Below are 22,183 nucleotides of genomic sequence, written 5' to 3' on the forward strand. Positions count from 1 at the left end.
ATGCCACACAAAGACAAAAACATCGAAATGAAGAAGAAAAAAATAAATAATCTGAATGCCACCAGAAAACACAGACTCCATGAGCTGTACTGTTGTTGCGGCTGGACTCCCGTGGTATTGTTAAAAAACAATGATGGCTCTGGAGAACATCAACAGGAAAAAAAAAAAAAAAAAGCCTTAAGTGTGCATGCGTGTACCACATCCCCACAATACAGTCTGTATGATTCAGACAGGCGTGCTGAAATGCCCGGGACAAGTCGTCCTTTGAGATGCCTGTACATGTACAGTCTTGTTACTGTGATACACATCTCAGTGTAGCCGTGAGGGACATCTGGCAACCACACAAAAGATACATGCTTAAATCATTATCACAATCAATACAAAAAACTAGAGACCGACTTAAAGAATTAGCTAATTAACTCAAAAACAGATCTGAAACGCCGTAGCTTTCGGCCAAAGAATTTCTGAAATCACTTGTTGATCTTTTTGAGTATCGGGGGGGGGGGGGGGGGGGGTGGCTGAGACACTGCTTCTGTGTTTGGTGTAGTTAAGAGAGACGGAGAGCTTGTGTAACCTGCCCTCTGGCCTCATGGCCTGTGCTGGGTCTGGGTCTGGACTTTGCTCCGGGGCTGGGGCTTAAGCCCTGCTCCCTGCTCCCTCGCTGGCCTCTTTACCTGGATTTGAATAGAAACCAGACAGCGATTCCCCCCTCTCTGTCACCACTCCCGCGCTGGACAATGAGGATTTGTTAGCGCTCAGCCGCGAGCCTGCTGACACAAAGCACATAGCCTTGCAGCCTAGCCCAGCCCTGCCCCAGCCCCAGCCCCAGCCCCAGAACATAGCACATAGCACATAGCAGAGTGGGGCAGGCAGGACGCCAGCATGGGGGCCAGGGGGTTTGCGGGGGTGGGATTAGCAGACAAGAGCTCAGGGTAGGGGGATGGGGGCTGAAATGGACAGGAAATTACTGCCTTTGATGAGGCAGTGGCAGATTCGCGCTCCCAAAACGGGGCACAGAGGCTCCTCCAGGCCTTTTCCACAACCATAAAAACCTGTTAGAGCAGAAAAAGTCACAACACTTCCAAGGCCCTGTGTGTCACCTAACTCTGACGATGATGGGGCAGTAAAGACCATACACAGGTGCTAGGCAAACACTCGCAAAAGTCTCTGTCTGTCAGTGCCTTTCTCTCTCTCTCTCTTTCTCTCTCTCTCTCTCTCTCTTTCTCACTCATTCAACCGCCAGCCATGTTCATGCCATGGGAATCCTGTTAGTCTAGCTCTGAAGTCCAACCGACCCATTTTCAGTGGAGGAGAATCAGCACTACGGCAGGGGGAAAAAACGCAGACTTCAGCGTTTCAAATTTAGAAATTCTGCATAAACATTTTAAAACCCATAAGACCGTGGAAATTGGTCAGACCAATGTAGCTGTTACATCAAAGTAAAAACGAGAGCATAGATGATGAGATAAATGTGAGTGTAAAATCAGAATTTCTCATGGTTACAATGAATGGTAATTTGCCCTGTTAAGTGTAACTGAAATTGGCTCCCTAGTTTCCCTACAGAAACTCTCTGCGGAGAAGTACGTTCTAGTGAGAGATTTAAACCAGAGATAAAAGAAGACAGAAGATGCTCAACCCTTTATACCTACAGGGGTTCTTCTGCCTCTGTCATAATCCATTTAATGATTCCTCGACTGTTTCTACGAGGGATGGGAACTGAATTCCTGCTTTTAAAAAGAGTACAACTGGATCTCTGGATGAATTTTTTAGTATCTTGTCAGAGAAGAACAGAGGAAACTGAAAATGCTGTAAAGTGAGGGTGCATCCTCCTCCACCTCCTCCTCCTCCTCCTCCTCCTCCTCCTCCTCCCCTATGGTGAAACAGAAAGCGTAATGTGTGTTTGTGTGCTCAGTGAATATCAGGGTCGATTAGGAGTCCCGTCTGGCTGTGTTAGAGCAGATTAGACAGGAGCAGCAGATACAGGCCGCAGGCTGGTCATCTGCCTCTCTGACCCACATTGCTCTGATGTTCACGTCACTTCCCATTACACTGACAATCAGACCCCACATCAGCTGAGCCGCCCGCTATCTGCATATATACCCTCCCCACAGGCTAGGCCCCTCTCCCTATAAACACACTGTCACACCATCACCCCACCCCAGCCCTCGTCATCGCCGTGCTTAAGGTCATCTGACCGTATTCATTACGATATTCATATTCTATATTCATATTCATATTCATACTGTATGGTTACATCCAACCCCATTCAACCATCGCCCTAGTAGTCCTTCTAACTATACTTTACTATATATACCATCATCACACCACACCTCCTGCCATTCCCCACGTATCTCTTAAGTCAGTAACATGTATTTGTGAGTGGCGGATGAGTTTGTCGTGCAGCTGCCTGCCAGATTCAGGTCTGTTTGCAGGACGGACAGGAGATAATTGGCAGCTATGGAGTGAAAAGCAGGCTCAGCAACAGATAAGGGCTGTGGGGAAAAGCTCCGTAATCAGCATGGATTAGCAGATGATAAATCATGGGTTCACACAAGTATGCTGTCAGTGCTGTACTGGAGAGGGGGTGACAGAGAGAGAGAGAGGGAGAGAGAGGGAGAGAGAGAGGGGGAGAGAGAGAAAAAACGAGAGGACAAGAGAGAGAGAGAGAGAACGAGGGAACGAGAGAGAAGAAGGGGAAAATGTGGATGTTTTTGCTGTAAATTCAAAATGAGAAACACAATAATGCTGTCTACCAGGTTGGCGTGAGAGAGAGAGAGAGAGAGAGAGAGAGAGAGAGAGAGAGGGGGAAGAAATGGAAAAAAAGGAGAGAAATTAAAACCTCTGCCAACACTCAAGCTAATACAATCTTCTGCCTGTCAGATTACCTACTTTAATCCAGAAAGGTTTAACGCCTCTTAGAAATCTGAAAGGAGACATGAATTCAGTAGAGATTTCCTCAGCTAGAGAGGAGGAAACTGCCCGGAGTAGAGGAGGGTGGGGGGTGGGGATGGGGGGTGGGGGTGGGGGGGGCAGTTAAGTCTCTCTGTGCAACTCTCTAAATCAAGGCTCTCAACTCAAGCCTCTCTATCCGCACTGGCTGGATACACCTGGACAGACAGCTATATGTGCAGTAATTCCAACGGAAAAGCACAAAGTGCATGCATACTAATTCCCAAGCTTATCACCGCCATACGCCCAGCACAATGTGCTGTTACTAATGACTATTATTCATCGAGCAGCAGCAACACTTACTGAGCACTCTCCAAGACGAAGCCTGGACGTCTAAAGAGGACCGTATTGAATGGTAGAGACTGATAAGGATGACGAGAGTCAATGTGAGGCTCTGAGAGTGCTGGTGGAGGGGGGAGCCTCTGGTTCACCACTGTGCCTGGCATCCACATTGTGACGCAGCGACAAGACGCCTACAGAATAGCAATGGCCTGCTGTCTTGAGTGGTCCTCACACTGAGGGATGGATGGGTGACGTGGCAGTTTGGACTCCAGTGCATGCTGGATGGAATTCAAGGGGGAATATTCGATATCCCTGGGTCAGGGCAGAGCCATATGCAGTGAAGAAGATTAAAACAATGTGTTTATGTAGTGACTGGCTACCTGCTTCCCAATGAAGAATAGCCAAGCCCATCCTACAGAGATGAGGGAGGACTTGGTTCGCCAGTACCTGGCATGAGGCAATGCAGCACTGGGGCAAACTAAAGGTCGATCTATATTCAGGTCATTCCCATGCTGGCTCAACCCACTGAGTCCCACCGATAACGGAAATATGAAATCAGCATTGCTGCCTGTGATTTTCTCTCCTCCTCCTCCTCCTCCTCCTCCTCCTCCCCCCCCTCCCCGCCCATGCTATTTTAAATCCCCCCGTGTGAGACATCCCTCCTTCGCTCCCCCAGCGGGAGATGGAGAGATGTGGGGGGGGGGAGGGGGGAGAGACAGAAAGGAGGGAGGGGGGAGGGGGGGGAGGCAGCCATGATGGCCCACTGCATGCTTTATTTATTGTGATCCAGAGTGCAGTGAGTGCAAACACTAGGCAAGAGGAGGAACGGTAATCCGCAGGGCTGGAGATGATGCCATGACTGCACTGCGTCTACACGACAGATTAAACCGCGGTCGGATTAGGCCCCATAAATAAGTGTTGCGTAACCTTTTGTTCAAGTCAGACTTGAGGAAACATTTGTTTGTATTTGAATGAATACGACTAAATTGTGTTTTGAACGACCAAATGAACAACTTTTTGAACAGAAGATACTGTAAAATGGCCCTTATCTAGAACAGGAGCCCATTTAGGGGGGGGGGGGGGGGGGTAGGTTCCAGAGCTGTGTGACAATGCCAGTACTTAGGAGGGCCGGTGGACCTGGCCAGTGAAAAGCAGCAGCTTGAGAGAGACTTTGAACAGCAGACACCAGGAAAATGTCACGGCCAAATCCAACCGACACACCACAAAAGGAGCTTCATCCCTTATTGTTACCAATCTTCAAAACTGCTCCGAAAAGAGTTTGAAATACATATTCATAAGCTTAAACACTCCTGATTGAAATGAGGCAACGTAACCCTCGGAGCTGAAAGGGGACTGTGGCATACTGTGAACTCTTCCCAGGGAGGGTGTAAGTGGATCACTCGAGAACAGCCAGTCTGACGTGACAGACCCTATCGCGTGGATCACTCGGGGGTTCAAAGGTGCACACATAACAAGAGAGAAAGATCTCTTTAAGTCCACGGAGAGTTTCTGTTCAATCCCAACACACTGGCAACCGCCAACTGGTTTCACACAATAGGACACTCCAGTCTACATGTGAGTGGACAGAGCGATTGCCGCAGTGGGGGGGGGGGGGGGGGGGGGGGGGGGGGGTTCCATATTGAACACGGGAGAACACCCAATCTAGGAGCACAGCAGGGTAAAAAATTGCCTTACTGTACAGATCTCCAGTAGTGTAAGAAGAGGTGATGAGACTGCATAGAGGGTTAGATAGAACTTGGGAATCCTGGGTTAAATCTCGGAGCGCTTCAGGCATTAAAGATTAAAAAAAAAGGCTCTGGCATGGCGAGCATAGGGAATGGAACACCGGGAGTCTTGGCAGCGTCACCGGTGGCACGTGGAGAGTGCTTTCTGGAGGGTTGGCGTGGCGGAATGGGGCTTGGCACTCCGCCTGGGCGAGATCTCCGAAGAGTAGTCCCTCGATAGGAGCCCAGGGGTGGTCCATCATGGAGCCACAGCAATGCTGCAGGCCACAGCTTATCACATCCTATCAGACTACTCCTCTGCTGCTAGAACAACTGTGCAAAGCCCCACCTCCTCTGCATAAGTGTGTGTCACTCACATCCACTAACATTACGCCCGCGTGAAACTTAATATGATGTTGAACTACCCTGAACTGCTAAATCTCATTAAAAACTACTTAATCCTGGCAGTTAATCACTTCTCAGATCAGTCACAGAGGATGTGTTCTGACTGACATAGCAATTAAAATTTGTTTGTATTTGACTGACTTCTGTCACAAATCTCTCCCTGTAATGCTGGCTCAATCCATAATGATTTAATCTATATAAAGTGTTATTAAAACGGCCGAGATGAAGTGTCATAGAGACCACAGTGGGATCTGTGTGTGTGTGTGTGTGTGTGTGTGTGTGTGTGTGTGTGTGTGTGTGTGTGTGTGTGTGTGTGTGTGTGGTGAGAACACATGTTAGGAGACTCTCAGCAGAAGTATTTTTGACCTGGCATCCCGACTATGCTGAAAGTGTCAGGTTATGTGCGGGTACAGTATGTGAGAAAATGCTCTCACACATTCTAGCTGCCAGAGGGAATGGCAACATTATTCATGTTTTCAGTTTCGTTTTAAACGTTAAATTGCTTTCAAATGCTTTTTTTTCCTCAAATCGTCCATGACAATAAACATTCATTCTTCATGCCACCTACGCAGCTACCTACGCCAGCCTTGTGTCCCTGTGCCATCTAGGTATGGGAGTCCTGTTTATGGACTTGAGCACCATGACGTCACCCAGTCAGAGAGAACACTGTGTGCCTTCTCATTGTCTGACCTCTGGAATGTGCTGACAGTGCAGGGTTCACACTGGTTCAGTGACAGTGTAGCAGTCGAATCCAGTTGACTCTGTGGCCCTGTCTCTGTCACACTGTCAAGAGTTTAAATTGCCCCATCTATGCAAAGTTGTGTAAAAGGTATGGAGGGATTTCATGGGTAGTAGCAGCATCAACTGACTTATAGGGAAGTGGTGCACAATCCAACTATTTATAAGTTCAGCGTGTGTGGATTTGACTCACATTTCCTATGTGTTCCGCGTGCAGGAGAGGATGTAAGGTCAGTCAAATGAAGAGAGAGGAAAGGGAAGGAGATATATTCCAGAATGAAAAGCTCTTGTGTGTCTAAGGCACAGAGCCAAAGTGTTCTCGTGCCAAGGCGGGGGAACTGGTGAACCTAAAGCCTGGGTAATTATGGGAGTGGGATTCAGTCCCTGAACCAGGCTGGATAACAATCACGTTTGAGTGTTAAACACAGAGGGGAAAGGTGGATTCTGTGATCACCACATAGCATGAAAAAGCAGTGACACAAAATAATTGACATGGACTTCCAAATTCATAACAAAGTGAATTGAATGGGAGAGACATACGATGCAGTACTCTGCAGTAACTGACGTCTGCTCCTTAGGCCGTGAACTGCGTCAGAATAGAGAGGAGATGATCATCTCTGACTAAAAGGTGCTCCATTCGTTATGCACAGCCAGGGAAACAGAGGCTCTTCTGAAAGCCCCTATTGGTATGTAGAGACAGAGTCTTCTAAAACACTTGAGAGGTCTGGACATCCAATTCATTCGATCATTATTTTGTGCTTGATGGAACTACCAGAAGCAGGACGCCTGTCATCCCGACTTCTGCTCTGCATCGGGAAGTAAACTCAAAATACCTCGATAATTAAGCCACATTTAATTCCGTTATATTCTTACCAGGCTTTTGTATATTCCCCCACCCAACGTAAATGCCAAATATTTTGCGCCAAAGACTAGAGAAGAACAAAAGAAAAGAGAGTGTTTCAAATCCCCTCCGCATGTAACACAGTTAGGAGAAACAGCCGAACGGGAGAGTGCATTAATAAAACATGACTGCATGATTTTCCAACCTCAAAGAGGCTAACACAGGAAGACGCATTCCCAGTGCAGGGGCTGGGTTCAGCACAGGGTAAAGGGAACGGCGGTCTAACTAGCTCTACCACTGCACTGCACTAGCTTAGACTGAGGGCCTTACCAGTGTGCTATGATCACATTTCTGTTCAAGTCACTTTTAGGAGGACTGATTGACATGTTGTTTTGCCCTTTTTTTTATCATTGTCTTTCTTCTTCCCTCCCCCTTTTTCTCTGTTTCTCTTACAGATGACTGGGAGGAGTGAGTGTGTGGATTGGTGTGTGTGTGTGTGTGTGTGTGTGCGTGGCATGTGTGTGTGTGTGTGTGGCATGTGTGTGTGTGTGGCATGTGTGTGTGTGTGTGTGTGTGTGTGTGTGTGTGTGTGTGTGTGTGTGTGTGCATGTGTGTGTGTGCGTGTGTGTGTGTGCGCGCGTGTGCGTGTGTGTGTGTGTGTGTGTGTGTGTGTGTGTGTGTGTGTGTGTGTGTGTGTGCGTGGAGGGTGCGAGGCTCGTTAGCAGTGCTCCATCCCAGCAGAAGAAGAGGGAGATAATGGTATTCACCACAGCGGCAGAAACCACTATTTCAGGAAATCCAACTCTGTATTTCTCCACCCCTCTCCTGCTGCTGGCTTCTCATCAACATCACTAGGAACTCAACACCAACATGGGTGGTAACAAACCTGGCGCTGATATTCTAAAATGTGAGCCAAGAAAAAAAAAATGTTCACATATAGCTACTCGAGCTGGAAAAACGTACATTAAGTGAGGATATAGTTATCATACACAGAGGAGACAATCCAAGACATGCTCTCCCCGCCGGTGATGCTCTCTGGTGTCCTCGGTAAACATTCAACGCTGTCGGTGAGTTTGAGCATCTGTCCAAAACCATCGACCGTTGACTGTACCCTGAGGGCAACCGCTACACGCACACCAAGGAAGAGAGGAGTGGCACCGGTGACAGGCAAAAAGATAGTTCCCCTGAATGTGCTCCGCTGGCAGGCTGGCAGGGTAAAAGCCCTGGAGGAATCCTCCTGCTCAGCATACTCTACTTAGACGTCTGGAACGGCTCCAGCTTCCAACACAGAGGCCCGACTCTTAAGGCTGCAATAAACATTCATTGCTGTCGGTGGGTTTACATGAGAACAACTCACTGATCAATGAATGCAGACTGCGGTACAAACACCTCAAGGCCCTTTTTTTTTTTTTTACTTATGCAGAGAGCGATGGGAAGGAGAGTGGATTAGACCGTGCCCACGCACTCTGTACTGTGCTCGCCAGGGGTAGGTGCACCGCAGGGGAGACTGGCGGAGGTAGGAATCGGGAGGACGGGGCCTATCGAAATGCATGGAACGGAATGAGGAATGGTATCAAACACGCGTGTCCCTCATTCCGTTCCATGCATTTCGATAGGCCCCGTCCTCCCGATTTCTACCTCCCCTGGTGCACCGATGCCAAGATACTGCCACCCATGCTATAAAATATAATGCTCTATTCAACGACAATACGTGGCAGCTTTTTTTTTTGTCCAATCCACTCATGACAAGATGAATGCACATTGTACAGCACATTTATGTAATAATGGTTTCAACTTCTGTAAAGGCAAGCTGAGAACAGCGAGATCCTCTCCAATCACATGATTTACTGTTACATTGACTGTCTTATGGATTTGTTATTTTTTGATGTAACCTTTAATTAAATCAGAAAGTCCCATTGATATAAGAGTGTCTTTTTTAAGGGGAGACGTGGCCAAGCGGGCAGTAGCTCCGATGTGAACAGGCCAAACCAGCTGGGAGTATTCATGTCCCTCACAATGCCAAAACAATAAAATAGAGCTTAAACTCAGCAAATTCACTGTGGCAAGAACAATCACGGGGGTGGAACCAAGCAATACATTTTCACACATTTCTCAGTTTCGGTTCAAGTCTAACCTCCTAAAATAAAAACTGAAACAATCAGCACGCCTGATTCTTGGAAAGTTAATGTCCCCTTCCCTGTCCGTAATAGGAGGAGATACAGACATATGGAAATAATCTCACAGTAATTGCCCTGCAAGGTTATGCTAACATGCTGCGAAATTTCAAACACATTGACATTTTCCAGCCAGGCCAGACCAAATGCATGTTTTATCTTCTATTTACAGTGGAAAGTGTCTGAGGGAACAATAAAAACCAGCCTAGGTCTTTCTTGTCCTTTCAACTGGCTTTTTAAACATATGGAATATCACTAGAACACTGGGATATTATTAACAGGAAATCAGACCATCCACCTTTTTCTACCCTGGTATCAACAAAAACATGTGAAGAGACACTGCAACCTTATTTAAAGAACAGTATTATTTTGCTCATACTGTATGTATATTCATAGAGGCTGGCACACAGTACACTACCTCTCTCCACAGAACTGTATGGAGAGAAGAGAACTGTTTGTGACATACATTAGTCACACACACAAAGGCCCGCTTGTTTATCCCAAAGGACTCAGGCTTTGTCATCACACACAGTGAAGTTATAGGGACTGACACTGGGAACAGCGTGACCCACTTCTGGGCGACCTGGAAACACTCCGCAGGCTTGACCCTGAGACTAACGCCAACGCAAGTTGCATCAAACACAGGAGAAACGGCGAATAAAAATCTAGGCTGATCATAAATTATTAAAGAGAAAAGAATGAGGAGAAAGTACAGAGGTCAGCGCTCTTAACACTTTTAACATTAAAAGACTGCTGTGTAAAATGGCGGCCACACATAGACAAAGAGAAAGAACTCACTTTACAATATAACTGTGGGAGGTTTAGGTTTTTAAGAGACTTACAGTAGCTCTCTGATTGAGAGCGCATAAAGAAAAAAAAAATACAATCTGATTTAAAATATAATCCAAAACATATCACAATGAGATGCATTTACTGCTCAGTGATTTATCATTTTCTTCTTCAGCAAACAAAGAATTTATATTGGGACAACACATAAAACTCAAACAGACTACTAAATAATCCCTATATCCTCTTTTCACACAGTAAATCTACAAAACCATCTCTTTTTTTCTAGCAGTAAATCAATTGAATTTCATGAAGGAAAATAATGCAAAGGAAGGAACAAAGGAATGAATGTGAAACAACAGTAAGAGATTATATATACAGATATGAAGTAGACCCCTGTTCTTAAATGGCTTTAGGACCCGAGCATATGAGGTAAGCCCATGTGAAGACAATAGAAAAACATGTGTTGGGATACCGCCAAGTAGTTCCATATGAAACTTGAGTTCAAATTGCATGTGGGAGCCATACATCATATAGGAACAGTGTTATGTGACTGCTACCCCCTTGTGGACCATAGGTCACATTACAACTGCGTGGACTCCTCTGCTGGGGCACTCAGATTTACCATTACGCAGACAGTAAAGCACTGCAAACAAAGAAAGAAAATGAACAAGCAAAAACCTCCACATTAGAATAAAACTTGTAGTGAAAGTATACATCTGTAATAAAAGCGGGTTTGACTTCTACATGATTTACATGAAGTATGTCGACTGTATATTTCTAAGCTGTTCCCGTGCTGTGCCGGGCTGTGATGTCACTTCCCTTGAGCTGACACCTCTCGCTCGTAATCCAACTGGTCACGCCTGTGAAAGGAGCTGAAATTTCCTGACAAACACAAGTATCCATGGAAACTGACGAGGTGGCGCAATGAGCTTAGTGGAGGCTGCTCAGATTAGGTGGAGACTGGGATATTAAGGTCTTACTTATACACACACTGTTAAGATGTGCCACTTGGTTTCATCGCTCTTTCACACCCTTCCCTGAGGTGCACTGATCTCTCATAATCCCTTCTCCTGTCTGCAAGCTAAGGTGGTCATATTCAAGACTAACTCCTATCGCAGTTCAATACTGGGTCTTAAAACAGTCAATACATCTGACAAAATATAGTATCCTCTTTTCGTAGGCATTTACACAAGGCTGCTATTTTCCTTTCAAAGGCAATGCATACTGTCCTTTAGGCACTGGAATGTAAGACCGTGAAAGGCATTAGGATGATACTATCAATGCAACAGCTTCTCAAGGCAAAGTGGACCGGAGGAACTCCTCCCTGCCCAGTCCCACTCTAGTGAATAGACAGCTGGTAATGATTGACCATGGGACAGGACAGGGGGAGCCACTGAAAGGCCATGATAACCTCACAAATGCCACAGTCAGCAGTGATTGGTCAACTGTGTCCATTGGGCAGAGTGGGGTGGGGTGGTGGGGGGGTGGGGGGGTTGGACCCTGGGACAGAGGAAGGTCAGATTGAATGTGACCAAGGGGTGGAGCCATCTCTGCGGCTGTGAGTGACACCCTCCCATTGACAACCTCATACACCTAAACACTTTCCTATCAAGGACAACTACTTTCACCGCCAGGTTAAACCTTGCCTTCTCTTCTCGACAATGATTACCCGACTCCCTGTTACATGACCACCTGAGAAAAGGTGAACACACCACGTTCAAATAGATCAGCTTGACACATGGTTGGTATTGATCCACCTTTTTGAAGGTCCACAGAGATGGAAACATCAGCTGCTTGTTTTCAGCAGAGAATGAAAGACAGATAGATAGATAGATAGATAGAGAGAGAGAGAGAGAGAGAGAGAGAGAGAGAGAGAAAGAGAGAGAGAGAGAGTTAGTGCCTCTCACTGACTCTGGGACTTCCACTCCCCCCCCCCACCCCACCCTGTCACACACACACACACACACACACACACACACACACACACACACACACACACACACACACACACAATGCACTGACAGTGTAATTTATATTTATTTAAATTTATTCTAATTTAGTGTACATGCCCCATACCCATTTCACAGCCTTTAGCTGTTTTTTTTTGGCTATTTTGTTCATATTTTGCTATTTGGTACAGAGGAAGGTCAGATTGAATGTGACCAAGGGGTGGAGCCATCTCTGCGGCTGTGAGTGACACCCTCCCATTGACAACCTCATACACCTAAACACTTTCCTATCAAGGACAACTACTTTCACCGCCAGATTAAACCTTGCCTTCTCTTCTCGACAATGATTACCCGACTCCCTGTTACATGACCACCTGAGAAAAGGTGAACACACCACGTTCAAATAGATCAGCTTGACACATGGTTGGTATTGATCCACCTTTTTGAAGGTCCACAGAGATGGAAACATCAGCTGCTTGTTTTCAGCAGAGAATGAAAGACAGATAGATAGATAGATAGATAGATAGAGAGAGAGAGAGAGAGAGAGAGAGAGAGAGAGAGAGAGAGAGAGAGTTAGTGCCTCTCACTGACTCTGGGACTTCCACTCCCCCCCCCCCCCCCCACCCTGTCACACACACACACACACACACACACACACACACACACACACACACACAATGCACTGACAGTGTAATTTATATTTATTTAAATTTATTCTAATTTAGTGTACATGCCCCATACCCATTTCACAGCCTTTAGCTGTATTTTTTTGCTATTTTGTTCATATTTTGCTATTTGGTAAATTTTTTGTTAATATTTTGTTCATATATTGTTGTTTTTTATGTCCCATGCACCAACCTCACCAAGTCAATTGCCTGTATGTGCAAATATACTTGGCCAAATAAAAGAATTCTGATTCTGATTCTGATTCTGAGAGAGAGAGAGAGAGAGAGAGAGAGAGAGAGAGAGAAAGGGATATTACAGTTTCCAAATTCCTCCATTTACATTCTGGCTCTCTGCATTTTTTAGGGGAGTTTGAGAGGCCAGATTAAGACTTCATCTACTCCGTAGTGTTGAAAACAGCTGTTGCCAACTCAGCTATTTGCCCCCTGACCTGTGTTTTGGTCACTGAATGGGGGTCTCTGGATTCCCACCCCTGTCAGAGCATTTACAAGCTCAGGGAGCCCTGCTTCAGCCCCCCCTCCACCCTCTACAGCCCCTTGACCCCCAGATCACCCCTGCCCACTCCATGCACCGAGGCATCCTGGGATGAGAATAGGCCGAGGGAGAGTAGTGGTACTCTGATCCCGCCTCCTCAAGTTTACAACCCAATCAGGCTTTGCCTCATAAATCTATGCCTCCTCCTTTCCTAGGCAACAATGCCAGCCTTTCTCTGTGCACAGGTTTAATAGTTCCCCCAAGCTTCCTTCCACTTATTACTGACTCCCACAGGTTTATAGAGGCCAGGACACAGAGGCTGCTGAGAAAGTCCAGTCCAGAGGAGAGCTGCACACAATCAGGTCAGCATGGAGTCACGGCGGGGTCACTGGGGGCCAGCAGTTTCTGAACTGAGTCTAACCTCCGACCTCTGCTTGATGCCACCTGGCACCACACTCAGGGCGAAGGCAGCTCGAGTGAACTTCGTCTGAACCTGGACCTTAACATTGGACAAACCCTCCCTCACCCCTGGCCCTTCCAGCAGCCTGCTACCCCACTGGGAGAGGAGATAGGCCCTGCAACCATGTGATCCCACAGCAGCTCACAGAACACTAACATAGTCCTAGGGGGACGGACACATGCCTGAATAGATCCCTTCACACCCAAGGTAGAGTCACAACAATAACACAATAACAAAGTCAGAGTAGCACATGTACCTGGTTGTACTTGTTCAATGGATACATTTTGGAAGACCATTTTCTATGTAAGGTTACAAGTTGCTTCACATATTTTCAAATAATTCTTTCCATGACTGTACCAATGAGAGTACAGGCTGAATACAAACAGAGAACATGTGGTAGCCTCTATTTTCAGCTGAATATTGCCCCCTGGTGGATATAAGAGGAGACACACGCCACCATATTGAACACACATGTTCATTAATATGTCAGGCAAGAGTGAGAGAGTAAAAGACTGAATACACTTCATTTGTTATTGTCTACAAAACATAGAGAGCTGGACATGGACATAAATTATGAACATTTAAGGAGAAGCTGAAATGACTTGTTCTTTGTTGTTGTTTTTTGTTGTTGTTTTTTTACAGCGACCACATGAAACACAGAAAGGTTCTAATTTGTCTTTTTACATGAACATTTTGTATTGACATAGCCCATTATAAACTCAGCTAACAGCCTCATTATTTATTGAAGAATGTCCACAGAGGCCAAAATCAATGAGGGACAAATAGTGTTATGTTGCAGAATGAGACCTCAAATAGCCTTAAGAGGGAATACCAAACGATTGTATTCAGTGCCTTCGGAGAGTATTCAGACCCCTTCTTTTTCCCACATTTTGTTGTGTTATAGACTCAATTTAACATGGATTACATTAAAATAATTTGCCATCAATCCACACACAATACCCCAGAATGACAAAGCAAAAACAAGTTTTTCGAAATGTCAGTAAATTTATTAAAATTGAAATACAGTCAATAAGTTGAATTGAGTTCATCTTAATGCAAGGATAATAGTTCATGTAATTTTGGACTTAATATGTTTGTTTTTGATTTGCATGGGAATCAATTACTCACTGTGTGGATCACTCAATTCAACTTATTGAGTGATTTGTTGATGTCATAGCAAAGGGACAGAATACTTATGTACATGAGGTATTTCTGTATTTCAATTTAATAAATTTACTGAAATTTCTAAAAACGTGTTTTCACTTTGTCATTCTGGGGTATTGTGTGTGGATTGATGGCAAATTCTTTTAATTTAATCCATTCTAAATTGAGTCTATAACACAACAAAATGTGGAAAAAGTGAAGGGGTCTGCATACGTTCCGAAGGCAATGTATGTTATACTTAAAAGAGATATGAATATTAATAGTGATGAATGTGTTTTCTTATTATCCGTGGGACTGATCGCACCTTGGCTGGGTGAACTCCCCACGGACGCTCATTACGGCAGTATTATACAGAGGCAAGAAGAGCCATGTGTTATTCTGTTTCACCACTAGAGAGCGATGTATAGCCAGGATTCACTGCCGTCCACTCTTACAGTACAACTGGCTGTACTGCATCTGTGGCTGTGCTGTGGCATATGTTGCCAATGAGATCAATACCGTATTGCGGGGTGAAATTTTAGCAATGATATTTAGAGTCTGAGATGATATGACACATCAGATATCATTTGTCACAACGGCCATTGGGCTACATAGTCATTACAAGTAACCAGTGACATGAACCCTAATGATTGTGGTAAACAATTTAGCTCTGAGTAAATCTTCACTACTATGAGGAGTGAATCCACGCTCAAGTCAACTTACCTATTACATCATTCTGTTCAGCTTCCGAGGGATGGTCACCATAGAAGCCTGAAAAACAAGGGAGTCATTTTGAGACGAAAGAGCTATTAGACATATTTTACAGTAGTTGATAGGTTCTGCTGCGGTTGCTAATTCATCATGTTGACTTTGCAGGGAGACTCCATCAGACCCTCGCCATCTGTGCCGTGTGCTGGGTCTAGACGCCAGTCCACTTCTCACTTACACACTCGATAGCTAACTCCATCATTCAAACACATTCAAAGTGCCCTGTCGGTACATCAGAACCCCCCCACCCTTGTCAACCCTCCGCCCTCCTATCAACAGCTGTAGACCCCCTGACCCGACACACGCCAGCCGCCTCCTACACCCTCCACTGAACACTGGCATATGTTCTCCCTGGAGCATACACCCAGCACTAACACACACACACGCCCAAACACACACACACACACACGCACGCACACACACACACACACACACACACACACGGCCACACAGAGAGACACACACACACACAGACACACACACACACACACACACGCACACACACACACAGCGTAGGCCTACTCAATTACTCAATATTCACTCATTAGTCAAGTTCCCAATTTTCAACAATAAACACCTTTACAAATTTAGATTTAAACGTAGCTTCAGTTAGGATTCTACAGTATGTCAGCTGATAATGGGAGTTACACAAAGAGAAGAATGGGACTCCAGTGTGTGGTCTCTCCCTTCCTAATCCTCATGAAGGCCGATTGACCATTATAGCCTGGGGCTATGAGGGCTTCCAGCAGCATCAGCAGCAGCCTGAGCCTCCTCCACTGCAACCCTTTGTGTGTTGACAAAGAAGGGCTGCATCTTTAACCTTTCACCTCTAAAGCCTCTGCAACCTCCGGCACAATCAGCACACAATCAAAACAACATACCGGGCCTTGTGCTTTCTCCTCCAGCCACAGGGACAAGGATAAGAGGCCAGGGCATCATGATCGACGGAGCATTCGCATAAGAAGGCTGAATACTGTGTGTCTTTCAAAGCCCCATTACTCCACCAGGGCAAAATGCTAAAGATCTCAGTCTCAAGGCTAGGGTAGCATAAGCTAACTCTCTGCTTTGTCCCCAACAGTATGACAGAGTCTCTTGGCACCGCGCTCGAACTGAAAAAATGTCATTGTACATTGGGCATTTCAGCGTATGTGTGATGAGATCCGTCGGAGTCTCTGCTCTGACACGGACATTCACACAATGTTTTGAAAAGAAAAAAAAAAAGGCAGACAAATGATCTTCAGTACAATTGTGAATCAAATGAGAATCTAGCAAGACCTTGAAATGTGTCTTTGCTGTAAAGAAAGAAGCAGCATTCCTTTTCAAGAGGAGCCATATGGTGCAGTTCGTGGAGTGAGGCCATGGTGCAGGGGTTAGATGGTAATGTCCATGCAACAGGGTGTAACCTTGAGTGTACAGCAAGTCTACCGATCCCACTCCCCACCCATTAGTATTAGGATCCCCCCCCCCCCTCCCCATGTCAGTTCATGCCGTCTCAGACCCCCTTGCCCCATCCCGCCAGCATTCATACAGCCCCCTATACCAGTCCATCACTGTCCTAGATGGTCCTGTCCCAGATGGCCAGTGTTCCGCATGGCCAGTGGAGGGACACGACGGCCTGTCATCTGAGTAGAGTGGCCCCCTACCTGTCAGCTTGCCCTTATCTCACCACCCAAACCCAATCACATCTATCACATGTCTCACTGGGAGGCCTGTCCCCGGGAGGGAGGGAGGGAGGAAGGGAGGGAGGTAGAGAGAGAGAGGGAAAAAGGGAGCAAGAAAGGGAGCGAGTGAGCAAGTGAGTGAAGGGAGAACTCAAGCTGAATGGTGAGTGACATCAGTGATAATCACCCCAGCACCCCACAACCCCCGTCCCCCATCCCCCGTCCCCAGAAGTGACCAAGAGATTGATGGGAGGAAGCAGGCACAGATAGATCATTGTTTTCACTACATTACAGGACAAAATGAATCACCTGCTATGAAAAGCCAAATGTGGCCACAGTGGAATAGCCCTTGGGCAGCGTCTCAATTCATGCTCTTCCTATGGGGACAACAGAGCAGTTGGAGTTTATCCCTCCACGCTCTGGAAAGCCTCAAGAAAGCAGATGGGGCAGCTATATCTGTGAGGGAGGGCAGGAGGACGCCCCACACTGTTACCTGATATTAGTCTGTATTACCTGACATTAGGAGGGTCAGTGCCTCTCTACTTAAGGTGGGTCAGCCAGGTAATTTGACTGAGTTGGGTCATTGTTGCCTCATGATCGAGGGGGTCAATGTTACCTGACATTAGGGCCCCCCATGAATTTCAGTGGTGTGCTAGAGTCTCTAGTGGGGTCCCCTAATCATATTATGTTCCCCAATTATAACCACTTAAAATAACCACTTCTTTCTGCCCTCTCCGCAGGGAGACAAAGATGTCTACCCATTGTGTGGACTTGGCAACGAGCCTGATTAGCAGCCTTAACTTCATCTTTCATCCCCATCGGGTACAAAGAGGCTAAGAGCCTTCGCCGTGTCATCGTGGATATCATATGTGACAGATTGTGGAGGAACTCAAGTGTTCGCTCCACAGGCTGCGCTGTGGTCATCTCTCTGACCCCCTACACCTGACCTTTGACCCCACTGTGTAACACCACGCAGCACAATGTCTACTCTGTCCTCCCCTCTGCTCCCGGCTAACAATGCGTACTGCCCCACTCTCTGACCACTCGCTCGCTCTCTCCCTCCAACGGGGGACTCAAGTTCAGCCCAGCAGCGTCCTCAACCCACTCTCCAGTCTCCATTCTCATTTGCCACAGAGCCCTCCACGGTGAGCCAGCCACAGCGGAGCTGAGAGACAAAGCGGACGGCACAAAAGCCATTCATGTGTGAAACACCATCTTCAGCAAATCAGCGATATTCCTTTCATGACAAACAAACAAACAAACATACAAACAGTGAAAATATCCAACCAAAAACTTTTTTTTCCCGCCCTTATTTGTATCCCTTTTGTTCTAAGTGTCCTCCAGCCATGCAGATGAGTTGTGTAGGAGAAGGGGAGTGAAAATGATGAGTGCATGTATGTCTTTATCTATTCTAATCCTGCCAGCCCCCTCGGCAGAGGGTCAAGCCCTGGTCAGAGGCAGAGAGGGGTGGGGGTCAGTCACCACTGGTTGACACGCTCAAAGGATCAACTTCCCTTTCATCATAACAGGGGTCAGAGTTTTACTACCTCTGGGCTGGATAGCGTACTCACACTGAGGCCTCAGGGGCATCTGATAATAATCATCTTATAACAAGAGCGGAATAACATGGAAAAAAGTTATGGATTCCAACCACGTGACATGGTTATCTCTTTTCAGCTTGACTTGAGACCCTCTTCCAGGTTTGAGTGGGAGTGAGTGAGTGAGTGAGTGAGTGAGTGAGTGAGTGAGTGAGTGAAGGGTTTGAGAATGTCCACTCGCTAGCCGCATATCTAGTGTGCATGTCGAGGTAATGAGGAGAGTGAAGGACAGGGGGGTTTAGAAAATTCCGGATTGTTAGCAGAGTCCTGTTAAAACAGTCATTGGGAATGGGACTGTGTGTCTTTGCTGTTGGCTGTGAAATGACTGCGATGTCTGAGTCTGTCACTGAGTCTTCTCCCCTCCTGAATCAACGCGAGAGGGATGACCGGTCCTTCAAAACCCAATTCTCTTTTCTAAAGGATGAATCTAGGTGAAAGACCAACCATATCTTCATCAAGAGACCTTTGCAGCCAAACATTGGTTCATTCTCACCGCAACCGTGTCAGCAGTTCACTCTCAAGTTTGCCGAGATAATGAATAGATAAATGTATGAGTCAGGATATGTTGCCTCTTTATGGCTTTCTCAACAACTGTTTCCTCTAACAGAGATATATCCTGAGGAAAGGCATCCCTACTCTACATACCAAGTTCAGTGTTTTACAGCTCCCTGTAAAGTCATCCTCTAACCAAATTCAAACTCAAATTGAAGACGTTTATGGCTCCTGGCTGGCCAACGTGTTGAATATCACAGAGTCCTGACAAAAGCTTGGCCGGCGATCTCACAGATCAGCGGTGTCACTGTACCAACTGCCCAAATGCACTTACTGTACCGTCTCCCGCCCAAATAAGCCTTTATTACCCCTTTACCCCCCCCCCCCAACCCCCCTGCATCTCAATACCAGCTGTTAATTCCCCATCCCCTAAGGGTGCTCTCTGCTGGGCCGTATGAATGAACAAAACATCTCTACAACCAACCTTGTTTTTTCTCTGGGCTTCTCCTCTAGCTCATGGATCAAGTGGAGGTCGTAAATACTTTCCTGGGTTACGTGGGGGTCGAGTGAGACTTGGCCATTATTGCTTCAAGAGCAACATCTCAATAAAATCAAGTCTTCTCAGGCCGGGACGAAAATACATTACTGCCACTGCTCTTTGTAGACCACAATATAGACACCAATCACACAACATCATTTGTTAATGTGTCATGTGATTTCAGGGGTCTGTATTGATACTCGACTGTGTGATTTCTGTATTAATATTGTGTTGTGTGATTTCTGAATTGACACTAGAGTATTGTGTCATGTGATCTCTTTGCTAATACTATGGTGTGCGGATGATTTCCGAATTGATACTCCAATGTGTCGTGTGATCCCTGCACTGATACTCCAGTGTGATTCCTGTACTAATACTATGTGGTCTGTCGTGTGACAACTGTATTGATACCCTGGTGTGTGTGTGTGTGTGTGTGTGTGTGTGTGTGTGTGTGTGTGTGTGTGTGTGTGTGTGTGTGTGTGTGTGTGTGTGTGTGTCTTCCCCAAGGTCTGCTGTGGACCTCAAGGCAGCCCTTGATCTGATTATCCACTGCTGCTCTTTATCATTGCAGGGATGACCAGAGGAATGTGTGTTGCCTGGTAACGGCACTGTCAGTGCACAGGGACAGGGTGAGGACCCTGGCTGGAGGATCACTACTCTGTCTCTCCCCTTCTCAACAGAACACAGAGAAACAGACATCAGTTGGTCCCTATCACAGTCATGATCTCCTGTTGAGACCCTCCCTGCCAAGAGAATGGCAATACGGGGGGATGCGGAATGAATAGAATGCACCTTTACATACATTGGTATACTGCAATAGATAGATGGAAAATCTTATCATAGAATGGTGTTTGTTGATGTATCGAATACATTTTGTAATTCATGTCCTTTTTTATTTTATTTCTGTTTCCTCGATACCTTTAACATTCCCCATTTATTTGATTATACCCCTTTACAGTACCATGTAACACTCATCTTAACCTACGTAACTTGTCACTAGTAGTCACCACTAAGTCTAAACGTCATGGTATTTATACAACCAATCATTCTGAAATGAAACCAAGGGAGAAAAAAAAAGAGAGCGAGAGAGAGGGAGACACAATGTCCGTGTCTTGTGATAGTGGCGTTGACACAGATCGGGAGATAGGAGATGGAGTTAAGTTAAGAGTCTCTGGTAAAGAACATGATGGATCACATCTGCCTGCTGTGCCCCTCTCTCCCCCTCTCTGCTACCCCACCTCCTATACTGTACTACTCAATCATCATTCACCGGCACCACAGGGGTCGTATCCTGTCCTTCCTCCATCTCCACCCACAACACAGCTATTCCCCCCAGGGAAAGAAAAAGCCCCATGGTCCCTTGCCCACCACCCCCTCCAGAGTGGAGGGCTGACAAAGCACTTTCTTTCAGTTCATCTGCAAAAGCTGCCCTGTCAGGGCTCAAGCCCTAAGGCAAAGATCCACACAAACATATTTCTCCTATTTAAGTTAATGTGAGTACAATTACATTAAAACAGATCTGTGTCATTGACCAAAGGTAAACAATCCAAATTCCTGACACTTGGTCAATTTAGATCAATGAAAATTGAGTTTTTCTCCAAACGAATTTAAGGATAAGCCAAGCTATTAGAGATAATTTGTTAAAGAATATGACCACTAAGCATATTCTCACCTTCATTTTCTTTCTTTATGTGGTGATGTTGTAACACTGTGTAGACTTCCACAGAGGTTTTGAACCATATGGACATGAAGTCTGAAGAGGTTCGGCACAACCAGTACATTCAAATTAACTGATGTTGGGTTCTAGTAATTTAGTAAACACTCATCTTGTGTATGACCAATGAGCTTATACAGATGGTTTTATACCGTAGTTTTTTTCAATGAGGTCTTCATGACTTCAATTCTTCAATTCTCAAAAAATGTAATGAAATCAGTGCCGCAAAATGATAATGTAGTTGTGAAACTTAAATTAAATGTATATCATTATTTATATTTGCCACAATATTTCCATTTGAGAAAGATCATTTCCATTAAATATCTCATTTGTAAATTATGATGTATTTATTCAATACAACAGAAAATGTTGAAATAGAAAATTGAGTAGCTGTGTAAGAAAAAGAAGCTGGTGAGAACACTGAGGATAACAGGATAGGTCCTAGGAGCACTAATTACAAAACTTTTGATTGCATTTCTCGACCTTTTGTCCTCCTGCGCAAATCGAATGCTTCTCAACTATTATCCCATTGTTAACCATTAGTAAACTGTTAGTAAATCATTACATACATGTGTATGTACCAATCATGCATACATATAGAGTAGATATAGGCCTGTATTTATTCCGAAACCTGATAAGTAATGCAGTTATAATAAAATCATGAACAACAGGCCTATACTAATGTAATACTTAACATGCAATAATTTATAAGCATTTTATATGCAGACCTTAAAAAAAAAAAGTGTAGGCCTATTCCTAACAATGTACAACTAGTCTTATTACGGTTCCCAAATGCTGTT

At 45.5% G+C, this 22,183-nt stretch overlaps 1 protein-coding gene across 1 annotated transcript in view; it reads right to left on the reverse strand.

Moving 5' to 3' along the window:
* The window catches only part of nr6a1a (nuclear receptor subfamily 6, group A, member 1a), a gene marked incomplete at both ends in the record, with an annotated part of 54,940 nt that overhangs the window by 31,168 nt on the left and 1,589 nt on the right, over positions 1-22,183 (reverse strand). Inside the window, one exon of the mRNA XM_083673609.1 lies at positions 15,336-15,383. Coding sequence (XP_083529735.1) covers positions 15,336-15,383 — 48 coding nt within the window. The remainder of the gene's footprint in view (positions 1-15,335; positions 15,384-22,183) is intronic.

Source organism: Argentina silus (genome assembly GCF_951799395.1).
Source record: "Argentina silus genome assembly, chromosome: 7".
NCBI lineage: Eukaryota > Metazoa > Chordata > Actinopteri > Argentiniformes > Argentinidae > Argentina > Argentina silus.